The sequence below is a fragment of the Grammomys surdaster genome, unplaced genomic scaffold (assembly GCF_004785775.1).
Source record: "Grammomys surdaster isolate TR1022 unplaced genomic scaffold, NIH_TR_1.0 125146, whole genome shotgun sequence".
Taxonomy (NCBI): Eukaryota; Metazoa; Chordata; class Mammalia; order Rodentia; family Muridae; genus Grammomys; species Grammomys surdaster.
In genome coordinates this window covers 838,681-861,408 of record NW_021620042.1, presented here as the reverse complement: position 1 = coordinate 861,408, position 22,728 = coordinate 838,681, and the positions used below count along the sequence as shown (strand labels likewise).

At 44.8% G+C, this 22,728-nt stretch overlaps 1 protein-coding gene across 1 annotated transcript in view; it reads left to right on the top strand.

Moving 5' to 3' along the window:
* The window catches only part of Arhgap10 (Rho GTPase activating protein 10), a 196,862-nt gene that overhangs the window by 41,118 nt on the left and 133,016 nt on the right, over nucleotides 1–22,728 (top strand). Inside the window, exons 7-11 of the mRNA XM_028785172.1 lie at nucleotides 2,837–2,947; nucleotides 3,444–3,548; nucleotides 10,585–10,714; nucleotides 12,944–13,050; nucleotides 14,604–14,698. Of these exons, the coding sequence (XP_028641005.1) occupies nucleotides 2,837–2,947; nucleotides 3,444–3,548; nucleotides 10,585–10,714; nucleotides 12,944–13,050; nucleotides 14,604–14,698 (548 nt within the window). The remainder of the gene's footprint in view (nucleotides 1–2,836; nucleotides 2,948–3,443; nucleotides 3,549–10,584; nucleotides 10,715–12,943; nucleotides 13,051–14,603; nucleotides 14,699–22,728) is intronic.

Genomic DNA, 22,728 nt, shown 5'->3' with positions numbered 1-22,728 from the left:
TGAGGCTCACACCCTTTACCACCGAGGCATCCCTTAACCCCTGACTACTGTGTTCAAACTCAGATCCACATGCCTGTCTCCTTCAATACTGGCCCAGATAGCCTCTACTCAGGCCAAGTGTGGTATGGGAGTAATTACTTTCAGCCAGTGGTTTCTACCCCTCCTTTGATCATACAGTTCCCAGATGAAAGACGCACAACCTTGCCGGGTGGTGGTGGCGCACGCCTTTAATCCCGGCACTTGGGAGGCAGAGGCAGGCTGATCTCTGAGTTCGAGAGTTCAAGGCTAGCCTGGTCTACAGAGTGAGTTCCAGGACAGCCAAAAGACACACAACCTTTATATTTAAAATAAGCCTTTAAAGCTCCAGGGCTGGCCAGAATCTACTCGATTTACTATGTCTCCTTCCTTGCTGATAACCCTGTGCTGTGACTTGCCATGTTCTGCCTCGGCTGCTCTCTTGGCCAATTCTCTGATCCCTTACCCTACAGTATCTTCTCCTCGCTCCATTTTCTTCTCCCCTGTGGTCCTCTCCTCAGACCCCAAGCCCCTCGAACCGAAGTTCCACCTACCTCTCTTCTGCCTAGTTATAGGCTGTAGGCATCTTTATTCAACCAAGTTTTAAATAAAGGAGCAAGATTACATAGCAGCACTTGGTGTATATGAGGATCTCCTCATCCCTGAGGTAATCAGGGCAGTTTTTAGCATTACAGTGCATAACAGACTGAACCTCAGCACACACCTTAGGAAATCTTCTTCCAGCTATCTGTCCAGACAACTTCTTCCTCTGGATTATTCTTACTCTTCCTAGGTAATGTTACATGGCTTCTTTCAGTGACCATACATCCTCTGAAGGCTACAGTTCAGCCCCCTATCCATTCTGCTTAGAATAGTGCCTGTCAGAGCGAGGACCACAAACAGGATGTGTGCACAGTGAGTTATGGTTTTGACAGTGTCATCAGTCCCAGAGATAATTAAAGTGCAAGTCATGAGCTTGACGAGGCGTTGAAGACAAGGCACTTGCAGTTTCATTTTGGTGGAACGTACTTTCTGTCTTGCTCTCTCTCTCTCTCCTTCACAGAAGTACAGACCCCCACTTGAAACAGCTTTCTTGTAAGCATGTAGACCGTAAAGGGAGGAGAGACAGACAGAGGAGAAGGTTTGGTTCTGGATGCCTATTGCCTTTGTGAGCTGTTGTGTGGCCAATCTTCAGTGGATTGACTTTTGCTCAAGAGGTTAATAAAGGTTTCTTCTGAGGAGGATATTGAGCAGGGAACAGAAATGCTTGCAAGCCATTCTCTCTCCTTGTTTTAAAGAGGAGAGTAGATTGTTGCAGTGTGCCTGGTGCTATTCACCTTTGTATTTTTACTGGAGGCTGCTGCTCCCACCCTCTGATACCAGACACAAGGACCTTCACCTCCATCCGCCACCCACGTTCCTGAATTCTAGACAGTTTCTGTACTGTAATACATACTGGCTAAGGGAGAAGATTACGTTCCTCTTGGTTTTTAATGCTTGTTTTTCCCCAGTAAACAAAGAACACTATTTCAATTGAAATATCACTGAGAAATAATACTTTTAATAATACTGTGTGAGGCTGATCTCCTGTCTCCTGCATGTATAGAGCTACAGTTGGATTATAGTACACAGTTGTTAATTAATTAATTAATTAGTTAATAACAGCTTTTGCTTACTGTGTATGCTACTTTATTTTGTGTTGTTACAAAACACACACAGATGGATACTTTATAAACAAAACAGATTTCTTTAGCTCATAGTTCTGGAGATCTGAGAGTATGACATTGACACCTGCTTGGCTTTGATTGGGGGCCTCACTGTGGTTATGTGCTTCATGTGACAGTGTCTGTGTAAGAGATTCAGGGGAGGTGCCAGGCTTCTTGAAACAATCTAGTCTCATGGGAATCATCCACTTCCATGAGATCTTCATTAACCCCTCCAACAGTAGTGCCTCCAGTGACCGGATAACCCTCAAGCAGGCCTCAGTTCTTGAAGATTCCATCACCTCAAGAGTGGCAGACATATCAGAGGCCAGGCTTTGTCGTACATTAACGTTTGCAGGGCATATGTAAGCTACATCTAAATCATAACAAGTTTGAAAATGTTACTGCATTTTAGACTTGGGCAGGTACAAAGACTCATTCTATACTCTTACATACAACTGGAATATTGTGGTATATTGGGGTATGTATTGTTGAAAGTTACGAGCTAACTGTGGATCTGGAGAGTGAGTCACAAAATAGCACGTGGTTCAGCAGCACTGGGCATTCAGAACACTAAGATAGAGGATGCTTAGCAGTATGGGGAAGCCACGGCGAGAGCACGTGAGAGCCATTCGACTCTGTGCATGGTCAGGCTTTGTGAGGGAAACACGGACCATGATTACAGAGTTTCAGCTTCGGGTTATGCTGTTGATAGGTGAATAATCAGACACAGAAAGTCATGGTTTTTAGGTAGAAGCTCTCATTTTGTCAACATTACAGTTAAACTTTCTTTTACTCAAAGACTTTTAATTAAGTACCAGACAAATACTAGACTTGTTTTTAGAAACTTCTGAAAATTTGTTGGAAAATATTTATCTTCCAGTTCATTTTAGCCATTTGAGTAGTGCTTGGGCCTTGGCTTACCACTTTACTGGGTTGTGTAGCTGTTCTTCTCCCATCTACAGGCCTTCTTTGTGTCAGGCAGAGGCCCTTTACCTGTGAAGTTGTGACTCTTCCAAGTGTATAAAAGCCCCACGCCATGGCCAGCACCGGCCGCTGACCTTGGGTTTGATAGTTCCCTAGCATGGGGTCAGCTAACAGTGCTTGTTTTAACACAGGCCGATCTCCAAGTGGAGCAGAACCGGCAGCATTTCTATGAGCTCTCGCTGGAATATGTGTGCAAGCTCCAGGAAATCCAAGAAAGAAAGAAGTTTGAGTTTGTGGAGCCTGTGAGTAGGACACCCTTGCTCTGCATCCTTGTTGTGAAAAGACTAAGGGAGACCTCACGTGTTGTGAAGGGTGGGCGCAGTGAGGGGAAGTCTAGGAAAACATCTAAACATTGGGATGCCTTGTTGGCACACCCCCCTCCCTGGCAGGGGCTGTGCCCCTGCCGTACTGAGATCCCTGCACCTGCTGTGTTACAGACATGGAGATGTATCTTTATGTGGGTGCTAGGGACACCTGCTGTGTTATAGACATGGAGACGTACCTTTATGTGGGTGCTAGGGAATTGAAACTCACAGCTTGTTTATAATCTTCCATATAGACCATTGACTTAGTTATTTAATTTCTAGTGACTTCTTTGGAACTACTTTATTTCAGTGCAGTGACAGACAGGGAGGTGGTTGGATGTTCCGAAGGGTGGTGTTGGGAATGGTGGTTTTAGTGCAGGCCTTGCCTCCTTGCCTGCTTGCTTGCACTAACGCGCTCCTTTCCTTGTTGTAGATGCTGTCCTTCTTTCAGGGAATGTTCACTTTCTATCATCAAGGTCATGAGCTTTCCAAAGACTTCAATCACTACAAGATGGAACTACAGATCAACATTCAGAATGTAAGGAAACGAAAGCCTTCTGGTATTTAAAAGATGTTTGGGGTGCAGCTCTTTGTCTATTCTGGTCTCAAAATCTTTTAAGACCAGGCTGGTACTGAGAAAGTGGGGATGTGCCGCCATCTAGTGGTCACGTTTGATGTAACAAACTGCTGTAGCTGATGGAGGCTGCAGGACCCTGCCCTTTGGAGGATCTTCCTTGGCTCTCTGGGGAAAATTCTTGGGATAAACTTGGCTATGTTACTCTGAATCCTTTGTGTAAGAACCAGCTATGCTGGAATTCTACCTGGCATTGCTGACTTTGACCGTCAGTCATGTTTTTCATCCCTAGACTGGCTTATGGAATTTGGTCCTTATGTTTGGGGCATGTTCTCTGATGTCTGTGTTCACAACAGCCGTTTGTTTTCTGTGCTGTCCTTTGTGGAGTGTGTGCTTTCAGCCTGATGTTGAGATAATGTCTCCACACACAAACATGCGTTTCATTCATATGTACACTCAAAAAAGTTAAAGAAAGATTTTGCATTTGGAGATTCCTACTAACGTTGCTTTAGGCTGAGATGGCTCAGTGGTTAAAGTGCTTGCTGTGTAACCCTGGGGACCTGAGTTTGAATCCCGGAGTCCATGCAAAGCCAATTGGCAGACTGTGCTATAATAATGTCCGTGCTCCTCTAGCAAGGGGAGAAGGAGAAAAGAGGATTCTCAGGGCCTCAGCTGGCCTGTGAGTGCAACACTAGCAACCAGATACATGTCTCAAGCAAGGTGGGGACCCCCATACACAAGTGCAGGCGTGAGCGCGCACACACACACACACACACACACACACACACACACACACACACACGCACGCGCACGCGCGCGCTTCATTCATATGTACACTAAAAAAAAGTTAAAGAAAGAAAGATTTTATTTAGGTAACAGTTGGTTTTTCCAGGTAAGACTTTTCTTACGTTTCATGTTCTCAGAGAACAACTTGTTATGTATGTATGTATGTATGTATGTATGTATGTATGTTATGTATGTATGTTATGTATGTATGTATATATGTATGTGTTATGTATGTATGTATGTATGGTATGGTATGTATGTATGTATGTATGTATGTATGTATGTATGTTAGAAGCCCAGTGTGATGGCTTCGCATACAGCACACCCGGAACACAAGTGTGTGTGGGGTCTTTGTGGTTTAGAAGTTAGGTAGATAGAACTTAACAGAGATGTGTATATCTGTGTGTCCATGTGTGTCCCAGTTCACCTCAACATCATTCCTGTGGTAGTAGATTTACTGTTTTCTGTACGTGTGGTATATGTGCAGGTCAGAGGTTGCCCACTTCTGTCTTTCTGAGTTGCTGTCTGCCTGACCTTTTGAGACAGTGTCTCTCACTGAATGTGGCGCTCACAGATTGTCTAGGATGGTTGATCAGAGGGCTCCACAGATCTATTCACGCTCACCCCCTGTCCCACCATACCGTGATCTCTGCCCCTTCTGTGTTACAGACATGGAGATACTCCTTTCTTAGACCAGTGCTTCTCAGCTTTGCTAATGCTGTGACCCAGTTCCTCACGTTGTAGGACATAAAACATAAAGTTATTTCCATTGCTACTTCATAACTGTAATTTTGCTACTGTTATAAGTCATACTGTAAATATCTGTGTTTTCTGATGGTCTTAGGTAGCCCTGTGAAGAGGTCATTTGACCCCCAGAGGGGTGACCCACAGGCTGAGAACTGCTGTTCTAGGCTTTGTCAACCTCGGGGCTGACCAGATGAGAACCCCAGGTAGGCCTGGTGTGTGTATTATGGGGCCGGTGTAAAATGAGAACAGAATCATTAAAACAATGAAGACTTTCAAGATGGTGGGTATTTAAATTCAGTCACCCCAGTGGGAGGTAGAGGCAGGATGATGAGGGGTTCAAGGCTATGTAGTGATTTTGTGACCAGCCTGAGCTACATGCGATGCTCTCTCAGGCCTCTCCTCCTGTTAGATAATAGAACGAGACCCTGTATCACAGGTCCTATGTGACTGTACTGCCTCCTGCCTAGGAAGCCATCTTGATTTAGCCCAGGCTCTGGAGTGACAGAGGAACCCAGCAGTCTCCTGGGGCTCTGGTCAACCCATTCTTACGTTCCTTCCTTCTGGACAGATGTCCTTTTATAATGTACCTGTGGCAAAGAGGGACCCCATGAGATAATGGTGAGCAAAACCAGAGGAGATAGGTTTATTTAGAATGCCTTGTTAGCAACACCCATTTTTCTATTGTGAGTAAAATGGGCAAGAACTTTCTGGAAAGGGAAACATTTTTTTTTTTTTCTGTATATTTTGGAGTCCAGAGATACTCATTTGTCAGGAATTGCCCCAAAGCTTCACTCTTCAGTGTGTCTCTATGCTAGCCACCTTTATAAATGCCCCCTCAGTTTTACTCTGCTCTCTGAGGCCACTTGGGTGCTGCTCATTTGAAAGCTGCTTTTTCAGCCTCATTTTCAGGACTATGGACATGTGCGCGCGCGCGCGCGTGTGTGTGTGTGTGTGTGTGTGTGTGTGTGTGTGTGTGTGGTACAGCCTCCCCAGGTTGGAAGCGAGGGCATGTGCCAGGCAAGTGTTCTTGGCTGGCTCTTGGCTCAGCCGGTGTCCTGCCTCAGCCTCCCTCTGCTGCTGCTGGAGAGCACAGGTGTGAACCTTGCTTCTGCTTTCAGCCGCTGTCCAGCACTCAAGTGGTGCTATCGGCTCTCCCTCAGAAGGACTGTCATTTACTCATCTTTTTTGGCTGTTCATCTTATCCCCTTGTGATTTTTTTTTTTTTTAAATAAGGGCAGATACTGACTATATAAAGCTACACATTTCTGAATGAAAACTGTGGTTATGTTTTATTTTTTAATATGATATATCAACCACACTGAAATGATAAAACTGAATTTTAAGGTTATATATCTTCATGTTAACATTCCATTAACATTGTAGTTAATTTTGTCAACTGTTTAGAATTTTATTATAGTAAAATAATTAAATTTAAAATGTCTTATACTCAGGAAGAGAGGTAATTTTTTTTTTTTTTTTTAAAGGACAACATTTCATTAGGGCTGGCTTACAGGTTCAGAGGTTCAGTCAGTTATCATCAAGCGTTCAGGTAGACTCGGTGCTTGAGGAGCTGAGAGTTCTACATCTTGGTCCCACTGCAGCCAGCAGAGGACTGAGAGGTAATTTTATTTAAAAATGAATGCAAGCTATTTCCAGCCCCATCTGGATATGTCTTTTATATTGTAAAAATGGCTGGACTTTTCCTGAGGGATTTGCTTTTTACCCATTTTTCTGTAATCTGGCGTAATAAATAGAAAGCAAGAAAGTAGCAAGATGGCTTTTAGAAAGTAGTGTTTTTTTACCCCAGAGGAAAAGAAATTGTATCAAAATTAAAGGTTATTTTAGAGAGCTAACTTTGCACTTTTGTGATGCCGTCCTAGAAGACTGGCATGAGGAAGGTGGGACCAGAAGTCCTGGCAGAGGAAGTTGTAGGGATGCCAGGATCATCGGGAAGAGTCTCCAGATGACAGCACGATTATATACATGGCTGAGTGTGGGTAGCTAGTTCTCCTCTGGTCGGTGATAATAACGAGTTTTGACTAGTTTAACTATCAAAGAATAAAAACGACTCCTTTCCCTATGCTTGTTACTGTGGTAAATGACTTACTCCACCGTGTACAGACAGCTATCATGACCTCTCTGACACAGGAGTGTACGGAACGGCACTTCTCTCAGATCCTCCAGAGAACCGCTTGCTCACCGAGTCCCAGACCTGCCCTGCTTAGCTCCAGGTTTCATGCTGGGCTAGAACATAGGTCCCACCTGATGTATCTGGGATCAATAAGCACAGATTTGGTAAGGCTGTCTGTCCCTCTAAAATCTTGAAGGAAACAAGTTCTTAATGGTAAGGACTGAGATTTTGGCACGACTGGCAAACCTTGCCTCTGATTCTAGGAGTCTCTTGGGTCCAGAGATCCCGGTTCTGTGCTTTGCTGTGTTTTGGGAGTATTAAGGCCCGCCAGCCCATTCTTTCTTTTTCCTCCTCTTCTGTAAGTATAGAACTCTTGAGAGGATATATGGGGTTTTAGTGGGATGTCTGTCTGTCTGTCTGTTTTGGGAACTGTACTTTTCTGGTTTTGTTTGTTTTTGTAAGCTAAATCCTCTTTCTGCTGTCTCTTTTGCTCTGAGTGATGTCATGAGCTGAGACTGAAAAACCTGACTGAATTATGGTTGGTAGTCTACACTTGGACTCACTGTTTTGCCCTCCACCTTTCAAGGCTTATTTGAGGGTGTCTTAGTTTCTGTTCTATTATGATGACCAAGGTAGCTTATAGAAGAAAGAGCTTGTTTGGGCCTACAGTTCCTGAGAGTTGGTGTCTCTGGTGGCAGAACAGAGGTGGCAGGCTTAGCCACTGGAGCAGAGCTGAGGGGTTTTATCTTGAACTAGAAACACAAAGCCAAGAGTGCAGAGCTCAGAATTGAGTCAGGAGTGACACACTTCCTCCAGCAAGGCTACACCTCCTGTTCCTCCCAAACACCTGGGTAGTGTACTTGGCCCTTCGAAGCGAACTGTGCTCCCTGAGCTGTGCCTCAGGCACCATTTGAAGTGCTTTGATTCAGTTTGTGACCAAATTCAGTATTCACAGTCTAGCGTCCTTCTGGTTAAAGCACATCTTCCAATGTCCCTCAAGTTTAGAACCAAGAATTGCTAGGTTGTGGGTAGTCTATCTATCAATTGATGTTAGAAACCTGAAGTTTCTACCCTAATTTATAATTAACATAAAGACATATTGTACATTTTATAGTTAATGCTGCTCATTCTAATGGAAGGCACCAGGAAGTGGGGTGCCTGGCAGAGAGAGCACTGTGTGGGACTGTGGGGTTAGAACTGGAGTCTGGAGGTGCCTGCAGAAGGGAGTGGAGTATGTGAGAGCCTGCTTGTGTGAACGTCTCGTGGAACCTGAGTTCTCAGTAGGAGTCGATAGAGCTGGAGAAAATGGCTGGGCTCCAAGGAAACCTCAGAAACTGGGCTAGAAGTCAACTTACTGGTACGTAGTCACAGGTTTTTACAGGACAGCAGTAGTGGCTCCATTGTGTGTGTGTATGTGTGTGTGTGTGTGTGTGTGTATACTAACTAGTGTGAGAGTGAGTGCGTGTATAAGACTGTATGCATGAGTGTATGCATGTGTGATAAAGTGTGTATATGAGTGCCTGTGTGTGTATTGCCCAAATCTGCCTGCATGGAAGTCTTAGATGGTGCAGCAGCTGTGAGCACACTGTACCTGGTTATGGAGTAAGATACCTCCTACTATTGAAGGCAGCAGGGCTCCCTTGGAGAAACAGTACATTCTGTATCAGCGATGGGGAGAGCATGTCAGCCTGAGATTCCCCACTGGACAGAGGATGAGAAACTGCCCTGAGAATTCAAGGCTGTGCCATATGGTCTGCCAGCTAGCTGGACACTTGGACATTTAGGGCAGTAACACTAAGCAACAGGAGCATTGTGGGTAAAGCCCATTGGACTAGATCTGTTCTACACATTTGTGGAGGAAGTGAGGTTGGGAGAGATCTCACAGAAGTAAATGATGAATAATGACAATGTGAAATCAGTGGGAACAGACCCAAACATGGGAGATGCTGAAGATGGGAGAAGAAGGAGAACCAGAGCTTTTTATAGTCCTCTGTGTGCATGCATGCGTGCGTGTGTCTGTGTGTGTGTGTGTGTGTGTGTGTGTGTGTGTGTGTGTATGGATGTATTTATTAGACAGGGTTTCTCTATGTAGCTTTTTATATATATATATGTGTGTGTGTGTGTGTGTGTGTGTATGTATGTATGTATGTATGTATGTATGTATGTATATGAGTAGCCCTGTATCTCTGTGTAGCCCTGGCTAGCTATCCTGGAACTTTCTCTCTAGACCAGGCTGGCCTTAAACTAAGAGATCTGAACTGCTGGGATTAAAGGTATGCACCACCTAACCTGGCCCTGTATTTTCCTAAAGGGCAGAAAAAAGTGTTTTTTTTTTTCCCCTCTATTGGCTCTTAATTTCTGTTTAAATAAACTGTGGAAATAGTTTTATATTTTATAGTCTATGTTTATCAGTCTCCCATCCCCCTAGGAAGAAGGTACCAGTACTCCAGCCTTTCTGCTTTTTCTATCTTTAGGAGCTGTGATAGCCCTGTAGGCTGTCAGTGTAGGTAGGAGACAGGAGAAATTTTTAATGATAATTTTCTGTCTGAGCCTTTGCAGTTTCACATCAGTAGCCTTTTGGTATTAATACAATTATGTTTGAGCCTGGCTTTAAGAAATGTCCATAACCTGGGTGGTGGTGACTATTCAGGATGGCCTGTGGTTGCTCTGTGTCTTCAGCTTGTATATGTGGCCAGAGCATCCAGGATGGCCTGTGGTTACTCTGTCTCTTCAGTTCGCACGATGTGGCCCGAGCATCCACATAGCAGATATTGGCAGCCCATGTCTCCTGAATTTCCAAAATGTCATTAGCTGCTTTAGAAGCGTGGACATTATTTGCCCATGAGATCTTCCTCCTCCTCTCCTCTCTCGGGGAAGAAATGCCATTTTCTAGTGTAGTTACCACAGTCAGAAACAAAATGATCAATGACTTTGTTGTTGTTGTTAGCTTGGAAAGGATAATTATTTTCAGATTCTTAGTGTTCAGATTGCTGTTGTAGTAGTGGGTCGGGTTGAGTGTGGTGAGCGCCTTTTATTTTCCCGTAGATGGGTCTTTTATGCTTATTTACTCTTTACATCTAAGGTGAACAAAGTCAGGAAACAAGAGGCAGCAGCTCTCTCTGGAGTCCTCGGCTAGTCCTCTCTGCTGGCTGTTTTACATTTTGTTATCTTTGAATATGAATCTCAATAAGGAGACACCCTGGAAAGAATGAGCTTTTTTTTTTTTTTTTTTTTTTTGAGTTCTGCAGATTTAATTTTAGTTATACAGAGATGTCAAAATGTACGCGCAAAAAACATCCTAGGAAAGTTGGAATCCGTATTTTTTTTCTTTTTCAGACACGGAATCGATTTGAGGGAACCCGGTCAGAAGTGGAGGAACTTATGAATAAAATCAGACAAAATCCCAAGGACCAGAAGCGAGCCAGCCAGTTCACAGCAGAAGGCTACCTGTACGTCCAGGAAAAAAGTAAGAGGAGGGTGTTGGATAGCCTGGATCCGAAGTTTCAGGAAGAGCGGAAGGTGCTCTGAACTGCTGAGCCACGGCTCCAGACCCTGAAGGTGCACTGCACCCACATTCCTGCTTTGGCAGCAGCACTGAGCTCTGCAGCCGGATGTGCTGCTGTATGCCGTCTAATGATGTGCTCCAGGAATTTGCTTCCTTGTTTCTAAGGAAACCGAGGTTAAAGGTAACAACAGCCAGGAGGGACTGTGTTCCCAGCATCTTTCTCCTCTTCCCACTTCCCAGTCCTTCACAGCTCTGGCCACTGCTGTGTTATTACGAAAAGTGTTGGAGAGATTTCTCAGCAGTTAAGAGCACTTCTTGCTCTTCCAGAAGGCCAGGGCTGAGTGCCTAGCCCCCACACCCTGTAGCTCGCAAGGAGAATCTAATGCCTCTGGCCTCTGTGAGCATCTTTACTCCCAGATACATACCTATACATGTAATTAAACATATAGAAATTAGTGCTACATAGCAGTATTTTACTTGTAGAGGCTTTAGTGTTGGGTTGCCTGTCTTGTGTGGCTTATAACAAAGTACTTGATGCCCGATACTTTATAAAGAAGTGATTTATTTGGCTCATACGTTTGGTGGTTGGGAAGTGTCATTGTGACAAAGCAGTGGGAAGGCAAATGTCTCTGTGTATAAGGATGGCTCACTTAAATACCCCCTGTGGCCCAGGAAGCAGCTTAGCTGGAAAAGTGCATGCACTACAAGCTTCAGGATCCCAGTTAAGAACCCCAGCAGCCATCACAACACCAAGGTGTTCCCCCAAGTATGCTCGTGCTGTGCCAGTGTGGGGAAGAGGGCATTCTTGGGCCTCAATGGGCCAGCCAGTCTAGGCAGTTGGCAAGTCCTGTATTTAACAAGAGACCTTGTCTTCAAAGGATAAGGTGGAATACTCAGGAGGCAGAGGCAGGTGGATCTCTGTGAGTTCGAGACCAGCCTAGTCTACAGAGTGAGTTCCAGGACATCTAGGGCTACATAGGGAAACCCTGTCTTGAAAAACAATCCCCCCACCGCCCAAAAAAGGTAAGGTGTAGAGTAATCGTGGGTAGTAGAAGATACCCATTGTTAGCCCTGGACTCAAGTTCATGAACATGTGCACATGCATCCACACACATGCATAAACATGTGTGCACACACTGTTCTCATGGGAACTAACCCACGAAGAACTCTGCTAATTCCCTGTGGGGGTGGTGTTCCATCACACAGCCAGGCTCAGGATGGCTAGTTAGGACAGTGGTTCAGCCTGGGACTCTCTGGGGTCCCAGAGACTGATTATCGCACCGTTGCTTTGTCCTGATACAGCCCAGAGGGCTCCCCTGTCGGAAACTTCAAGAAGCCAAAGCTCATTCAAAGTCCTGAGTTGGATTCCTCTGTTTCTCTGCGTCTGACCCTGTAGCTCAGGGTTACACACTTTTCTTCCATATTGACCAACTGGGAAGTAGAGGATTGTGGGAGCAGTAGTGGTCTGTGTTAAACCAAAGTTAAGTAACCAGCGGGATGGTATGCTTCCTCTGTTTAATCCAGAGGGCCTGAGTAGCTCTTGTGCTTTCTAGCACGTACAAAGTATGTCACTTATTCTGACTATTGAGTGTGACTGTGGATGAGCACATGGCTGGAGCATGTGTGGGGGTCAGGGGACAACCTTCAGGAGATGGTTTTCTCTTTCCATTGTAGGATCTAGGAGTTAAGGTTTGGGCCATGAGTACTTTACATGCTGAGCCGTCCTGTTGTCCTAACTCATGACTGTAACTCACAGTCATCTGATGAAAAGTCTCACAGTGCTCTAAGGGTGTTCTGTCCCTCAGTCCCCTTCTGTTAGTCTCTGCAGAGAGAGAGAGAGAGAGAGAGAGAGAGAGAGAGAGAGAGAGAGAGAATATATGAATATGTGTCCTGAGACTCTGTGTGTGTGTGTGTGTGTGTGTGTGTGTGTGTGTGTGTGTGTGTGTATGGCCCAAGACAATTTCTCTCCGTAGCCCTGGATGTCTTACTCCCTGTGTAGACCAGGCTGGCCTCAAACTCCTAGAGATCTGCCTGTTTCTGCCTCCTGTATGCTGGGATTGAGGTGTTTGTCACCATGCTCGACTGAGTCTCTGCCCTTTATGCTTTCCTGGAGCTGTGCAGCAATGTCCTCTCACTGTGCATGTCTGCCTCCTCATGAGTGAAAACACAAAGATCTGTGCTTTGTTGAAGGGCCTGCTCCATTTGGGTCCAGTTGGGTCAAACACTACTGCATGTACCGGAAAACAGCCAAGAAATTCAACATGATTCCATTTGAGCACAGATCTGGGGGGAAGCTGGTAAGTATTTGATAGTAGGTTTTTATCTTATAGGAGAGATACTTGCTAAGTTTGTCATTTTAGTAGTTTCATATTGACTATTGAGACGTTTGGTTTTAGAATTAAAATCTTTGTTTTGTTTCTAAATCACACTCCTAGGTCTTTTCAGTTAGATTTTAAAACAGAGAGGAGTAGAATTTGTCACTGTTTTAGAAGAGAAAGATAGTTCCCACTTGAGGCTTTTGAGACTGTCTGATCGTCCGAGTTTACGAAGGAGATCTGGCTTGTTTGTATGCTGGACAGTCACAGTGTGAAAACACTGCCAGGTGGAGCGACCTCTAAATGAATCCCCGTTCATTCAGTGAGCCATGCAGAATTTTCACGTGCTTATTCCCGACAAGCTGCTCATCCCAAAGACATGACTAGCAGAGCCAAGCATGGCAGGAAGACCGTGGGGGCTGGCTGTGTGAGGAGGACCGGCCTCCTGTGTTCAGTGAGCGGCTCTGATAGATTGCTAAAGGGGAACATTGCTGTCTGGGGTGGAGCTCTTCCCACTAGGAGTGAGCATAATTGGCCACACATTTTTTTTTAAAATAATTTATTTATTTTTTCTCAAATCGTAATTCATTCACGCAGGGGTTATAAGTGGCCACACATTTTAAGAAAGCCAGTCAATTTGTTGCTTGCTGGGTGGTTGGGTAACATTTTGCTTAGGTGAATTCAGAATTAGTCTAAGCTGATTTCTGTCTATGTACCTTACACTTTGTCCAGAAACAAACAGGAAACCTTAAAGCAGGTTGTAAGTAGGAGCCTCAGTATCGATGGGTGTACGTAGAGAAAAGCTGCCCAGACGAGGCTGAGGCGAGGCTCTTTCCTTGTAGAAGTGGGAGTTGCAGCATTTACTTTGAGCCTGAGTTTGCTGTTGTAGTAAGTCAGGGTCTAGGGCAGTTCTCCTTAGCGATTGCTTCCATTTTCAGCTCCAGCTGACCAGATGAGTGTAGCTGTGATGTTCTGAATATTTACCTGGGATCTTTTAAAATATTGTTAACAGATTCCCGTGTTTTGGAAAATCTTAGGTGTAGACTTTGCTCTTTGCTGAGCCCCTGCGTAGTTTCTGTCTCCACCCCACTTCTGATGCTCTTGGGGAGGGTGACTCCCTTAGGAGGCAGAACTGTTCAGATCCACTGGTTCTGTGTTAGTGGATAAACTTGAGATCCCAGCAATACAGTGTGGTTTCAGGTCAATCCCTATGGAGTTGTGGTGTTTATAGGCTAATAGTGGTCACACTGATAATGTTGCTGTGTAGTATAGTGTGATATTGAAGCAGGTTCTGACTCTTTCAAGACTGTATTGTGAGGCCGGCCCTCACTGTAGACCCTGGACGCTACTGTCATCCTTCCTGCTGTCCTGGAGTCAATATCTGTGACATCCACAAACAGTAATGCCATTGTCGAGAACTAGAAAACCCTGGGAAGAGCTGAGAGGCTTCAGAGCAGAAAGGGCTAGCCTGGGCTCTTGGGGGGGGGCAGCAGCGGCAGACTCTGCAGAGTTTTGAGTATTACGCTTTTTTGCAGGGGGATGGAGAGGCATTCTTTTTGAAAGAATGCACCAAAAGGCATATTGACTCCACTGACAGGAGGTTTTGCTTTGACATCGAAGCCGCTGACAGGTAAGGCATTGGAATTAATTAGATGTGATATTAAAATTAATTTGAAAGTGTGATTTTGAAAACGAGTTCCAAGAGTGATTTCTCTGAACTAGAAAAATGTTACCTTCTTGTGTTTCCGGGCCATCTTCATTGTAAACTGTTGTTGTCACTATGTAGTTGTAGGGTCATGGCTTATCTTGACTGAAGACTGGAATCATTCTAACACTGTGCCTTCACCTGAAAGAGAAACTTTGAGCATTTCATTGTTGCTGCACTTCTGATTGACAGCAGGAAGAGAGTAATGAAGGAGATGAGGTGTGTGGTTAAGTTAAAGAGAGTGCTTGCCGTAGCAGTGTGGACACAGTAGTCCTGCTGCATATATGTATGTTCATGGTAGAGGGTCGCAGGCAAACCCTTCCAGTGTGATCACAGCATTGACTTACTAAATAACTTTCAAGCATTTAGTTTTCCGTCTTTGCCAGAGTCACAGAGATAAAGGAGACAATGCCTGGTCATAATGTTTGTGTTCTCCAGGAGTGCTCAGTGCTGTCTGCATGGCAAGTTCTTGCTGACCCTGGTTTGGCTGCAGGAGACTTGAGATAAAGGTGTTTGTTGTGTGTAGTAGTAAGTTTTCCAATGGAGAGTATTAAGAACACCCCCCACCGTTTTTTTTCAGCTCAGACTTAATTGTTGCTGTTTTTTTTTTTTTTAAATATATAATCTGACTGAGAATGGAGTTAGCACAGAGAGGGAAAGGCCCATGAGTAAATTCACTGGTGACCGTTGTATAAAAGTCTGTGCCCTTCAGCATCCTGACAGAGTTGGCGGGGCTGTGGCAAGGACAAGTAGACAAGGAGGGTTTGCTAAAATCAGGAGAGAAAGAGTATGTTGTTTGAAAAGAGGCTAAGATCTGAGTCTGTCACTGCAAACTGATCATAAGACTGGTCTGTGCTGCTCAGGGAGAACCTATACCAATGCCACCTCGGACCCAGCTCTGTCCTTGTGAGCCTGTCTGCCTCAGTCCGCCCCACACCTTCCAGGTCAGAAGCTGCAGCACCAAGGGCTTCAGTGGGGCCTGGAGGCCTTGTGGATGTGAAGTGAGGAGTTGAGATTTGAGCTTGTACATTCTGCCTGGAAGGGGCATGTCTGTAGAAGTACTGTGTTCCAGGCCCCAGCAGACGACAGCACATGAATCAGAAGTCTGCGTTGCTGGGTGGTGCATTAAATGCAGTAACTGACTGTTTAAGAGCGGCTATCTTCTAGTATTTTCATATGCCGTTTGAATGAGTTCTGTATTGTGCTTGCTGAAACTCCTCCTTCTGGAGACATGAACGACGAACGCTCTTCTCTGGCCATGATCTCTACATGACCGTAACTTGCAGCCTTTCTGTCCCACTCAGTGAGACAGATGAGGGATTACTTTAGCAGTAATCACTTTTATGTATAAAGGCTAACTTTCTCTTTTAAAGATAAAGGCCAGGTCCTGAACCTAGTCTCTGGAGATAGGCTAGGCTAGTCCATAATCTCCTTCTCAGTCTCTCCAGTGCTAGGATAACAGGCTTGTTCTCCGTATCTGGCTAGGATAATAACTTTAAAATAGATGAAGAACTAGGACAGAACTTACAGGAAACCTGTTTTAATGTTTTGTTTTGTAACAAAACTGTTTCTTTTTGAAATAAAAGTGACCATTACACATACATAAAAGCATTCCAAAAGACAGCTGTCTTACTGACGAAGAGCCTCTGCTCCTTAAGCTACTGTTCTCTCCTGTGGCCACCTCAGTTCCTAATGTCTGTCCTCCCTCTCTCCTCCCTCAATAGACTCTCCTGTAACTCAGTCTGTCTCTGAGCTCCCATTTTCTTCTGCCTCTACTCCTAAGTGCGTGCTTGAGTTACAGGCAGTGCTAGGCTGTTCTTTACTAACTAGCCGTCACCCATCCTTCCTCCATTTGGTTGTTAGTGGGACTGTGGTCCTTCCCAACATTAGTCAGGGGTCTCTAGAGTAACAGAATTTATAGAATGAATAAATGAATGAATCAACCTGTCTGTCTGTCTGTCTGTCTGTCTGTCTGTCTAAAGGGGATTTATTGGAATGACTTACATGCTACAGTCTAGCTACAGTACAACAGTGACTGGCTATGAATGGAAAGTCCAAGAATCTAATAGTTGGTCAGTCCACAAAGTTGGGTGTCTCAGCTTGTCTTCTGTATGTGCTGGAATCCTGAAGAAGTAGGCTCCAATGCCAGTGAAGAAATTGATGTGCTAGCAAGGTGAGGGCAGGCAGGCAAAGGGCAAAAGCTTCCTTTTCTGTACTTATATAGGCTTCCAGCAGAAGGTGTGGCCCACAGTGCTATAATCCCACCTCAAGATCTGCATCAAAGATGTGTGTTTTCTACCTCAAAGATCCAGACTAGAAGTGGATTCACCCACCTCAAATGGAGCAAAAAAATCTCTCATAGATGTAGTAAAGTTGACAACCAAGAATAACTATCACAGTTCCTCTGCACTGCCTGTTGTAGGCTTCCCTGCCCCATTTAATGTCTGTCTGTCTGTCTGTCTGTCTGTCTGTCTGTCTACTTAAAGTAAAATGAGCATTGGATCCTCTGGAACTGGAGTTATAGATGGTTGTTATCTGCCACACGGATGCTGGGAATCAAACCTGGATCCTCTGAAACAGTAGCAAGTACTTTCAACAGTGAGTCATTTCTACAGCCCCTGTTTATTTTTATGTTATGCTTTGAGTGTTTGGATGTGTGTTTGTGTACCATAAACATGCTGTGCTTAAAAGGGCCAGAAGAGGGCATCAGATCTCCTGGAACTAGAGCTAAAGATGGTGGCTGCCCTGTAAGTGTTGTGAACAGGACTCAAACCCAGGTCCTCTGTAAAAGGAGCCGGTGCTCTCAACTGCAGAACCATTTTTCTTTTGTTTTTGCTTTGTTTTATTAACTACCACCATAGGGTCTTTAAGGACTATCCATAGTCACTGATGATGCTGTTGTTCCTCGCCTCCGCCTACTTGTCCTTAAATTTCCTCAAGTGTTCTCCTTAGCGTGGTCTCCAGTGTTTGTCTATCTGGCAGCACACACGGTTCTCTCCTCTGTCATTAAGAAGGTGTTATCATACTATCAGTGAACCTTTCCATCCACCGCCCATTCCTTCCCTTCCACAAATAGCAACAACTCCTCAGGAAGCTATCACGCTGATGTCTCAGATGCCTCTCCCCATTCTGTTAGGCTGTGAGATTCTTAGCCTGCCGCCCCTGCAGGGATTTGTCCTGGTGGTCCTCAGTGCAGTGTTCTCTGTGGGCAGGGCCACGCTCTCCTTGGTACAGTGGGCTCACCTGCTTCAGGAACCATTGTCTTGCTTCCCTCCACTCATCTCCCAGATCTGTGGAGTCCACTGGAATGTGTTACTTCCCCTTATGGCCTTGTCTAGCTCATAATTTTAGTGATAAATTTAGTGAGATATCTATCTATCTATCTATCTATCTATCTATCTATCTATCTATCTATCTATCTATCTCTAGTATGTAGTTACTAATATTTATATATTGGAGATGACCAGATGCGTTTTTCCTTCTTCAAGTTCAGTCTTCAGTATGACCCCTTTCTGTATCCCTGCTTGGATGGCTCAGAGGCATTTCACAGTTGAGGTCATATGTTGCCTTTTTTATAATTTTTCTTTCTTTTAGGGCTGGGTCTCTAAGACAGAGTTTCTCTGTGTAGCCCTGGCTGTCCTGGAACTCCCTCTGTAGACTAGGCTGGTCTTGGAGATCTGCCTACCTCTGCCTCCTGAGTGCTGGGATTAAAGGCATGGCCACCACCACCTGGCCAAGTAGTTTTAAAATTGTCATTAGGTTCAGGTGCAGCTGTGTTGCAGCCCAGGGCTCAGTGCACAGTGGGAAGTATCGTGCCAACAAGCCATTCTCAGAGTTCCTGCTTTTTTTGTTTTGAGGGGAAGGTATATTTTGTTGATGGGATCCAGCATTTTATATACACATATGAATTCAATCTTACATAAACATCAATCTATAAATGTCTTAAAAAGTTTATTTGCTTAAGTTGTACCTTTTTCTAACTCTGGTTAATTTGGAAAATTGTTCATAATTGTAATGTATTTTCTTTATGATTTCCTTGGGTCCTTACAATGAATCTAATTTTTATTTTTGGATTATAGACTCTTATTGCTTTTGCCTTAGTTTCTTCATGTCTCAGTTAGAAAGCATCTATTTGTATTTGCTGTTACTAGTAGGTAGTGTTTCAGGGTGAAGATCCTCTCACCCCAAACCGTGTTACACTAGTAGAGCAAACACTAGTGGGCTGGGGCTTGAGAGGTGGCTCAGCGGGTAAGAGCATGGTGTACTGGTCTTGTAGGGTCTGGAGTTTGATTCCCAGCACCCACATGAGGCAGTTTACAGCTGCCTGTAACTTTTGCTACGGGGGATTTGACATCCTCTTCTGGCCTCTGCAGGCACATACTTCTGTATGTCTCCCCACCTCAACATAAACACATAATTTAAAAATCGAAAACCCCCCAGCAGTTTGGGCATGAGTGATGAATGTACACTGAGATCTATAACTCTGAAACCCTCACGATATTAATTAGAAGTTTAAATGTGGTGGGATCTGTTCTTGTTCATCCCCCTGGTTTCTAGCCGAGAAGACTGTGGGGAATTGTAAGTAATACATTCTCCTCTGTTAGATCATGACTTCCATGAGCCTGGGCCATCTCCCTTACTGTGACTTGGTGCTGCGGTACCAGATGCAGCGCCTTGTGGAAGGTGGACATTCACCACATTTGTGCTTATTAACCGACACTGAATGCTCCTCAGGAGAGACAGCACTGAGACTGGATTGAGTCAGGGCCATCAGGCAGCACCATTCTTCTCAACCGCTTGGCTGCAGCACGAGCCCAGCCTCCCTCTCTCTCTCTCTCTGCTTACAGAAAGATATATTTAGCCCATTTTGGAGTGTGGGCATTGAGAATAGGTTTCTGCACAGTTCCTGATGGGATCTTTTGTATAGCAATTTCATAGTTGATTGCATGCTCTTAATCTAAATTTTGCCTTCTTTCCAAGTATCTGTTTTTGCTATTTTGCATTTTTATGTTAGAAATGGCATTGTGGGCAAGACTTCATGAGCCTGGGCAGATATTTGATCTTCTTGCATAGGAGTCAAGAGCTTCTCTGCAGTTGTGGTATTTCATTCAGATCAGATTTGGTTAGATTTATTACTTTTGGAAAGAATCAGCATGGCTTTAAACAGGGTTAATTTGTCTTTTGTTTTGATGGGGAAGCCAAAGGCAGTCAGGCCAGAATTGATGCTAATATTTTGCGTATGATTTTGTTTCCGTCTGGGCTTGGTTCATTTTCTGAGATGCCTCCTGCTCAAGACACGTGCTCCCATTTTTCTGATGGTACTGTTGTGTTGAATGTTTTCCAGAGGTTGCCTACACTTGCACGTCAGTGTTCTGATGGAGCTAGGCTGTATCTTGAGGAATTCACATCTTTAGGCTGGAACGTTGTCTCCGTGTGTCCAGCATCCCTGTGCAGTGTGGATGCTTAGACACTTCCCTCCTGAGAGCTAATGGGACCGTGAGCGACAGGGAGCTGTGTGGAGGCTGCTGGCCAGTCTTACTGTGCTGGTTTCTAGGCAGATGTATACACTGTCTTTTCTTTTCTCCCTCAGTTCACAGAAAGGTTGCTTTGGATATTTTCTTTGGTAGATGGAAGCATTTAAGAGAATGTGCTAGAAACCATTAAAAACACCAAAAGTAAAAATTTAAATAGATTTTTATTAAATTCTTGTAACAAAATAATTAAAAGACAACATTTGAAAGTGGGTAAGAGATTTTTTTTTTTTTGAGGAAAACGTGCACATGTCACATGCACATAAGCTGTTGCATATGATTAGTTAGGAGAAATGCAAGTCAAATCACAGCGTGGTAATAGTTGATATCCACTGGGACGGCAGTAAGTGTCAGTTAGGGCCAGCAACTGTTGGTCAGGGTGTGGAACTCTGGGAGCCTCATACCCTGGGAGCGGGGATAGAAAGGCGTAGCCACTCTGGGAAACAGTTCAGCAGCTCTTCGAAAGAAGAGCTTCCACCTGACCCAGAAAGTCTGCATCTTATTTGTACAGATAGTTGTAGATGTACATACATACATCTGAATGTAGTAGCTAGCGAGCACATGTGTCCACACAAAACATTCGAATAGTAATTCACAAGTGCATTTTTCATAGGTCCCCAAGATAGGAGTCCCTTGAACGTTGTATGTTGATGAGTGGTGTATTCTTGTGGTGAGCAGTGGCATCCACGCAGACGGGAGGTGGAATGGCTGCTGGAATGTTTGGAACAAACCCCAAAAGCGTTGGAGTAAAAGAAGCCAGTCGTAGAATAACCTGCGTCATGCTTCCATGTGTGTATGTGTGTGTACTTGTCTGGAGCAGTGTGTTTGGACAAACAGCAGAGGAGGGTTGCACAGAACTGGGAGTAAGGAGATCTTTTCCTCCCCCGTGACCAGCAGGTCTTCCCAGTGGACTGTGGTGATGAATGGAATATATTCTCGTACACTGAATCCAGTTCATAGTGTGATTGCGTCATAGTAAAGCCTCAAGGCAAACAAAAACCAGACACACTAACAACACAACTGCAAGTAAAGAAAGTCCACCGGTGCCATACGGGCTTTAAAATGACTGCAAGCAGCCTTCCTCAGGGCAGCCAGGTTTCAAACGCCACAGACTGGCTGTGACATAGTGAGCCATCCATTGTTGATTGGAGACATAGACATTAATATAGCTGTTCAGTGCAAGCCACGGTCTATTAGGACACTTAAGATATTGACAGCACCATGCCTGCCTCAGCGCTGTGATTCTGTAACTTGTTAGCATGCTTACCATAGTGCTGTGTTGTGCTGGGGCCATCCCCATCTCCTCGTATTGGCCTGATCAATACTCTCCTGAGCTTTCCTGCCACAACACATCCAGGCTCTGCTCTGAGATGCTTCCTGCTTTACGTCTGCTCACCTGTTGGTTCAGAGTTGGTACTTGTGTGATTTTTCTGAGCCCTTGGGTGTCACTCCTGAGCGTATGATCAGATGCTTCTTATCCCTGCAGCTTTCCTGTTTATGTTTTAGTGACACCAGTCACTGTGGTGATCCCCTATGGTCCCGAAGCACAAAGTGGTGTAGAAAGCTTGTTCACCAGGAACTCCAGTCTTTCTGTGTGTGTGCAGCTCTGTTCTTCAGACTGGAAGAGTCGAGCGTGTTACTTCTGGAAGTTCACGGGATTGGTCTGAACAATAGCAAGAGTACGTATGTTGCCTGTTGAGTGGAGTAGTAACTTAGTGTGTTTCACCCAGGTGCATGGACAGCTGTCAGCTGATACTGAGGGTGGCAATAACAGATATGTCATAGCACATCACAGGGTAGGAGCACTAGTCAGGATTATTGGAGTGGAGAAGCTACCTGACTAGTCTTGCTAGAGAAAGTCACTCTTTTTCTTGTCATAATGAGGTTTGAACTCACAGCTTTGCAAATGCCTTGTCACTGAGCCTCTGAGCTGCAAGCCAGTGTTCTCCAGACCTTTTTTGATACACAATCTTGCTGAGTTGCCCAAGTTGGCCTGAAACTGCTCTTCCTGCCTCAGCATCTCAAGTTTCTGGACTTACAGGTACATACTATTGCATCCTGCTGAGAAATGATTTCTAAATGGACTCTTTCTTTGCTTTCTGGGCTGGAGACTGGTTTTGGGCATGCTACACATGTCTCTCATTGAGTGCCCCTCCAAGTCCTACACTGATGTTTTTCAGAATAGATGACAGTTGGGAAGTCTAGAGAAATGAAGGTCCATGGGAAGATGAGTCATAGCAGGAGCTGAGACAGGAGCTGAGCCTGGAGCTGAGCTGGGAGCTGAGCTGGGAAGACAGGAGCTGAGCTGGGAGCTGAGCTGGGAGCTGAGACAGGAGCTGAGCTGGGAGCTGAGCTGGGAAGACAGGAGCTGAGCTGGGAAGACAGGAGCTGAGCTAGGAGCTGAGACAGGAGCTGAGCTGGGAA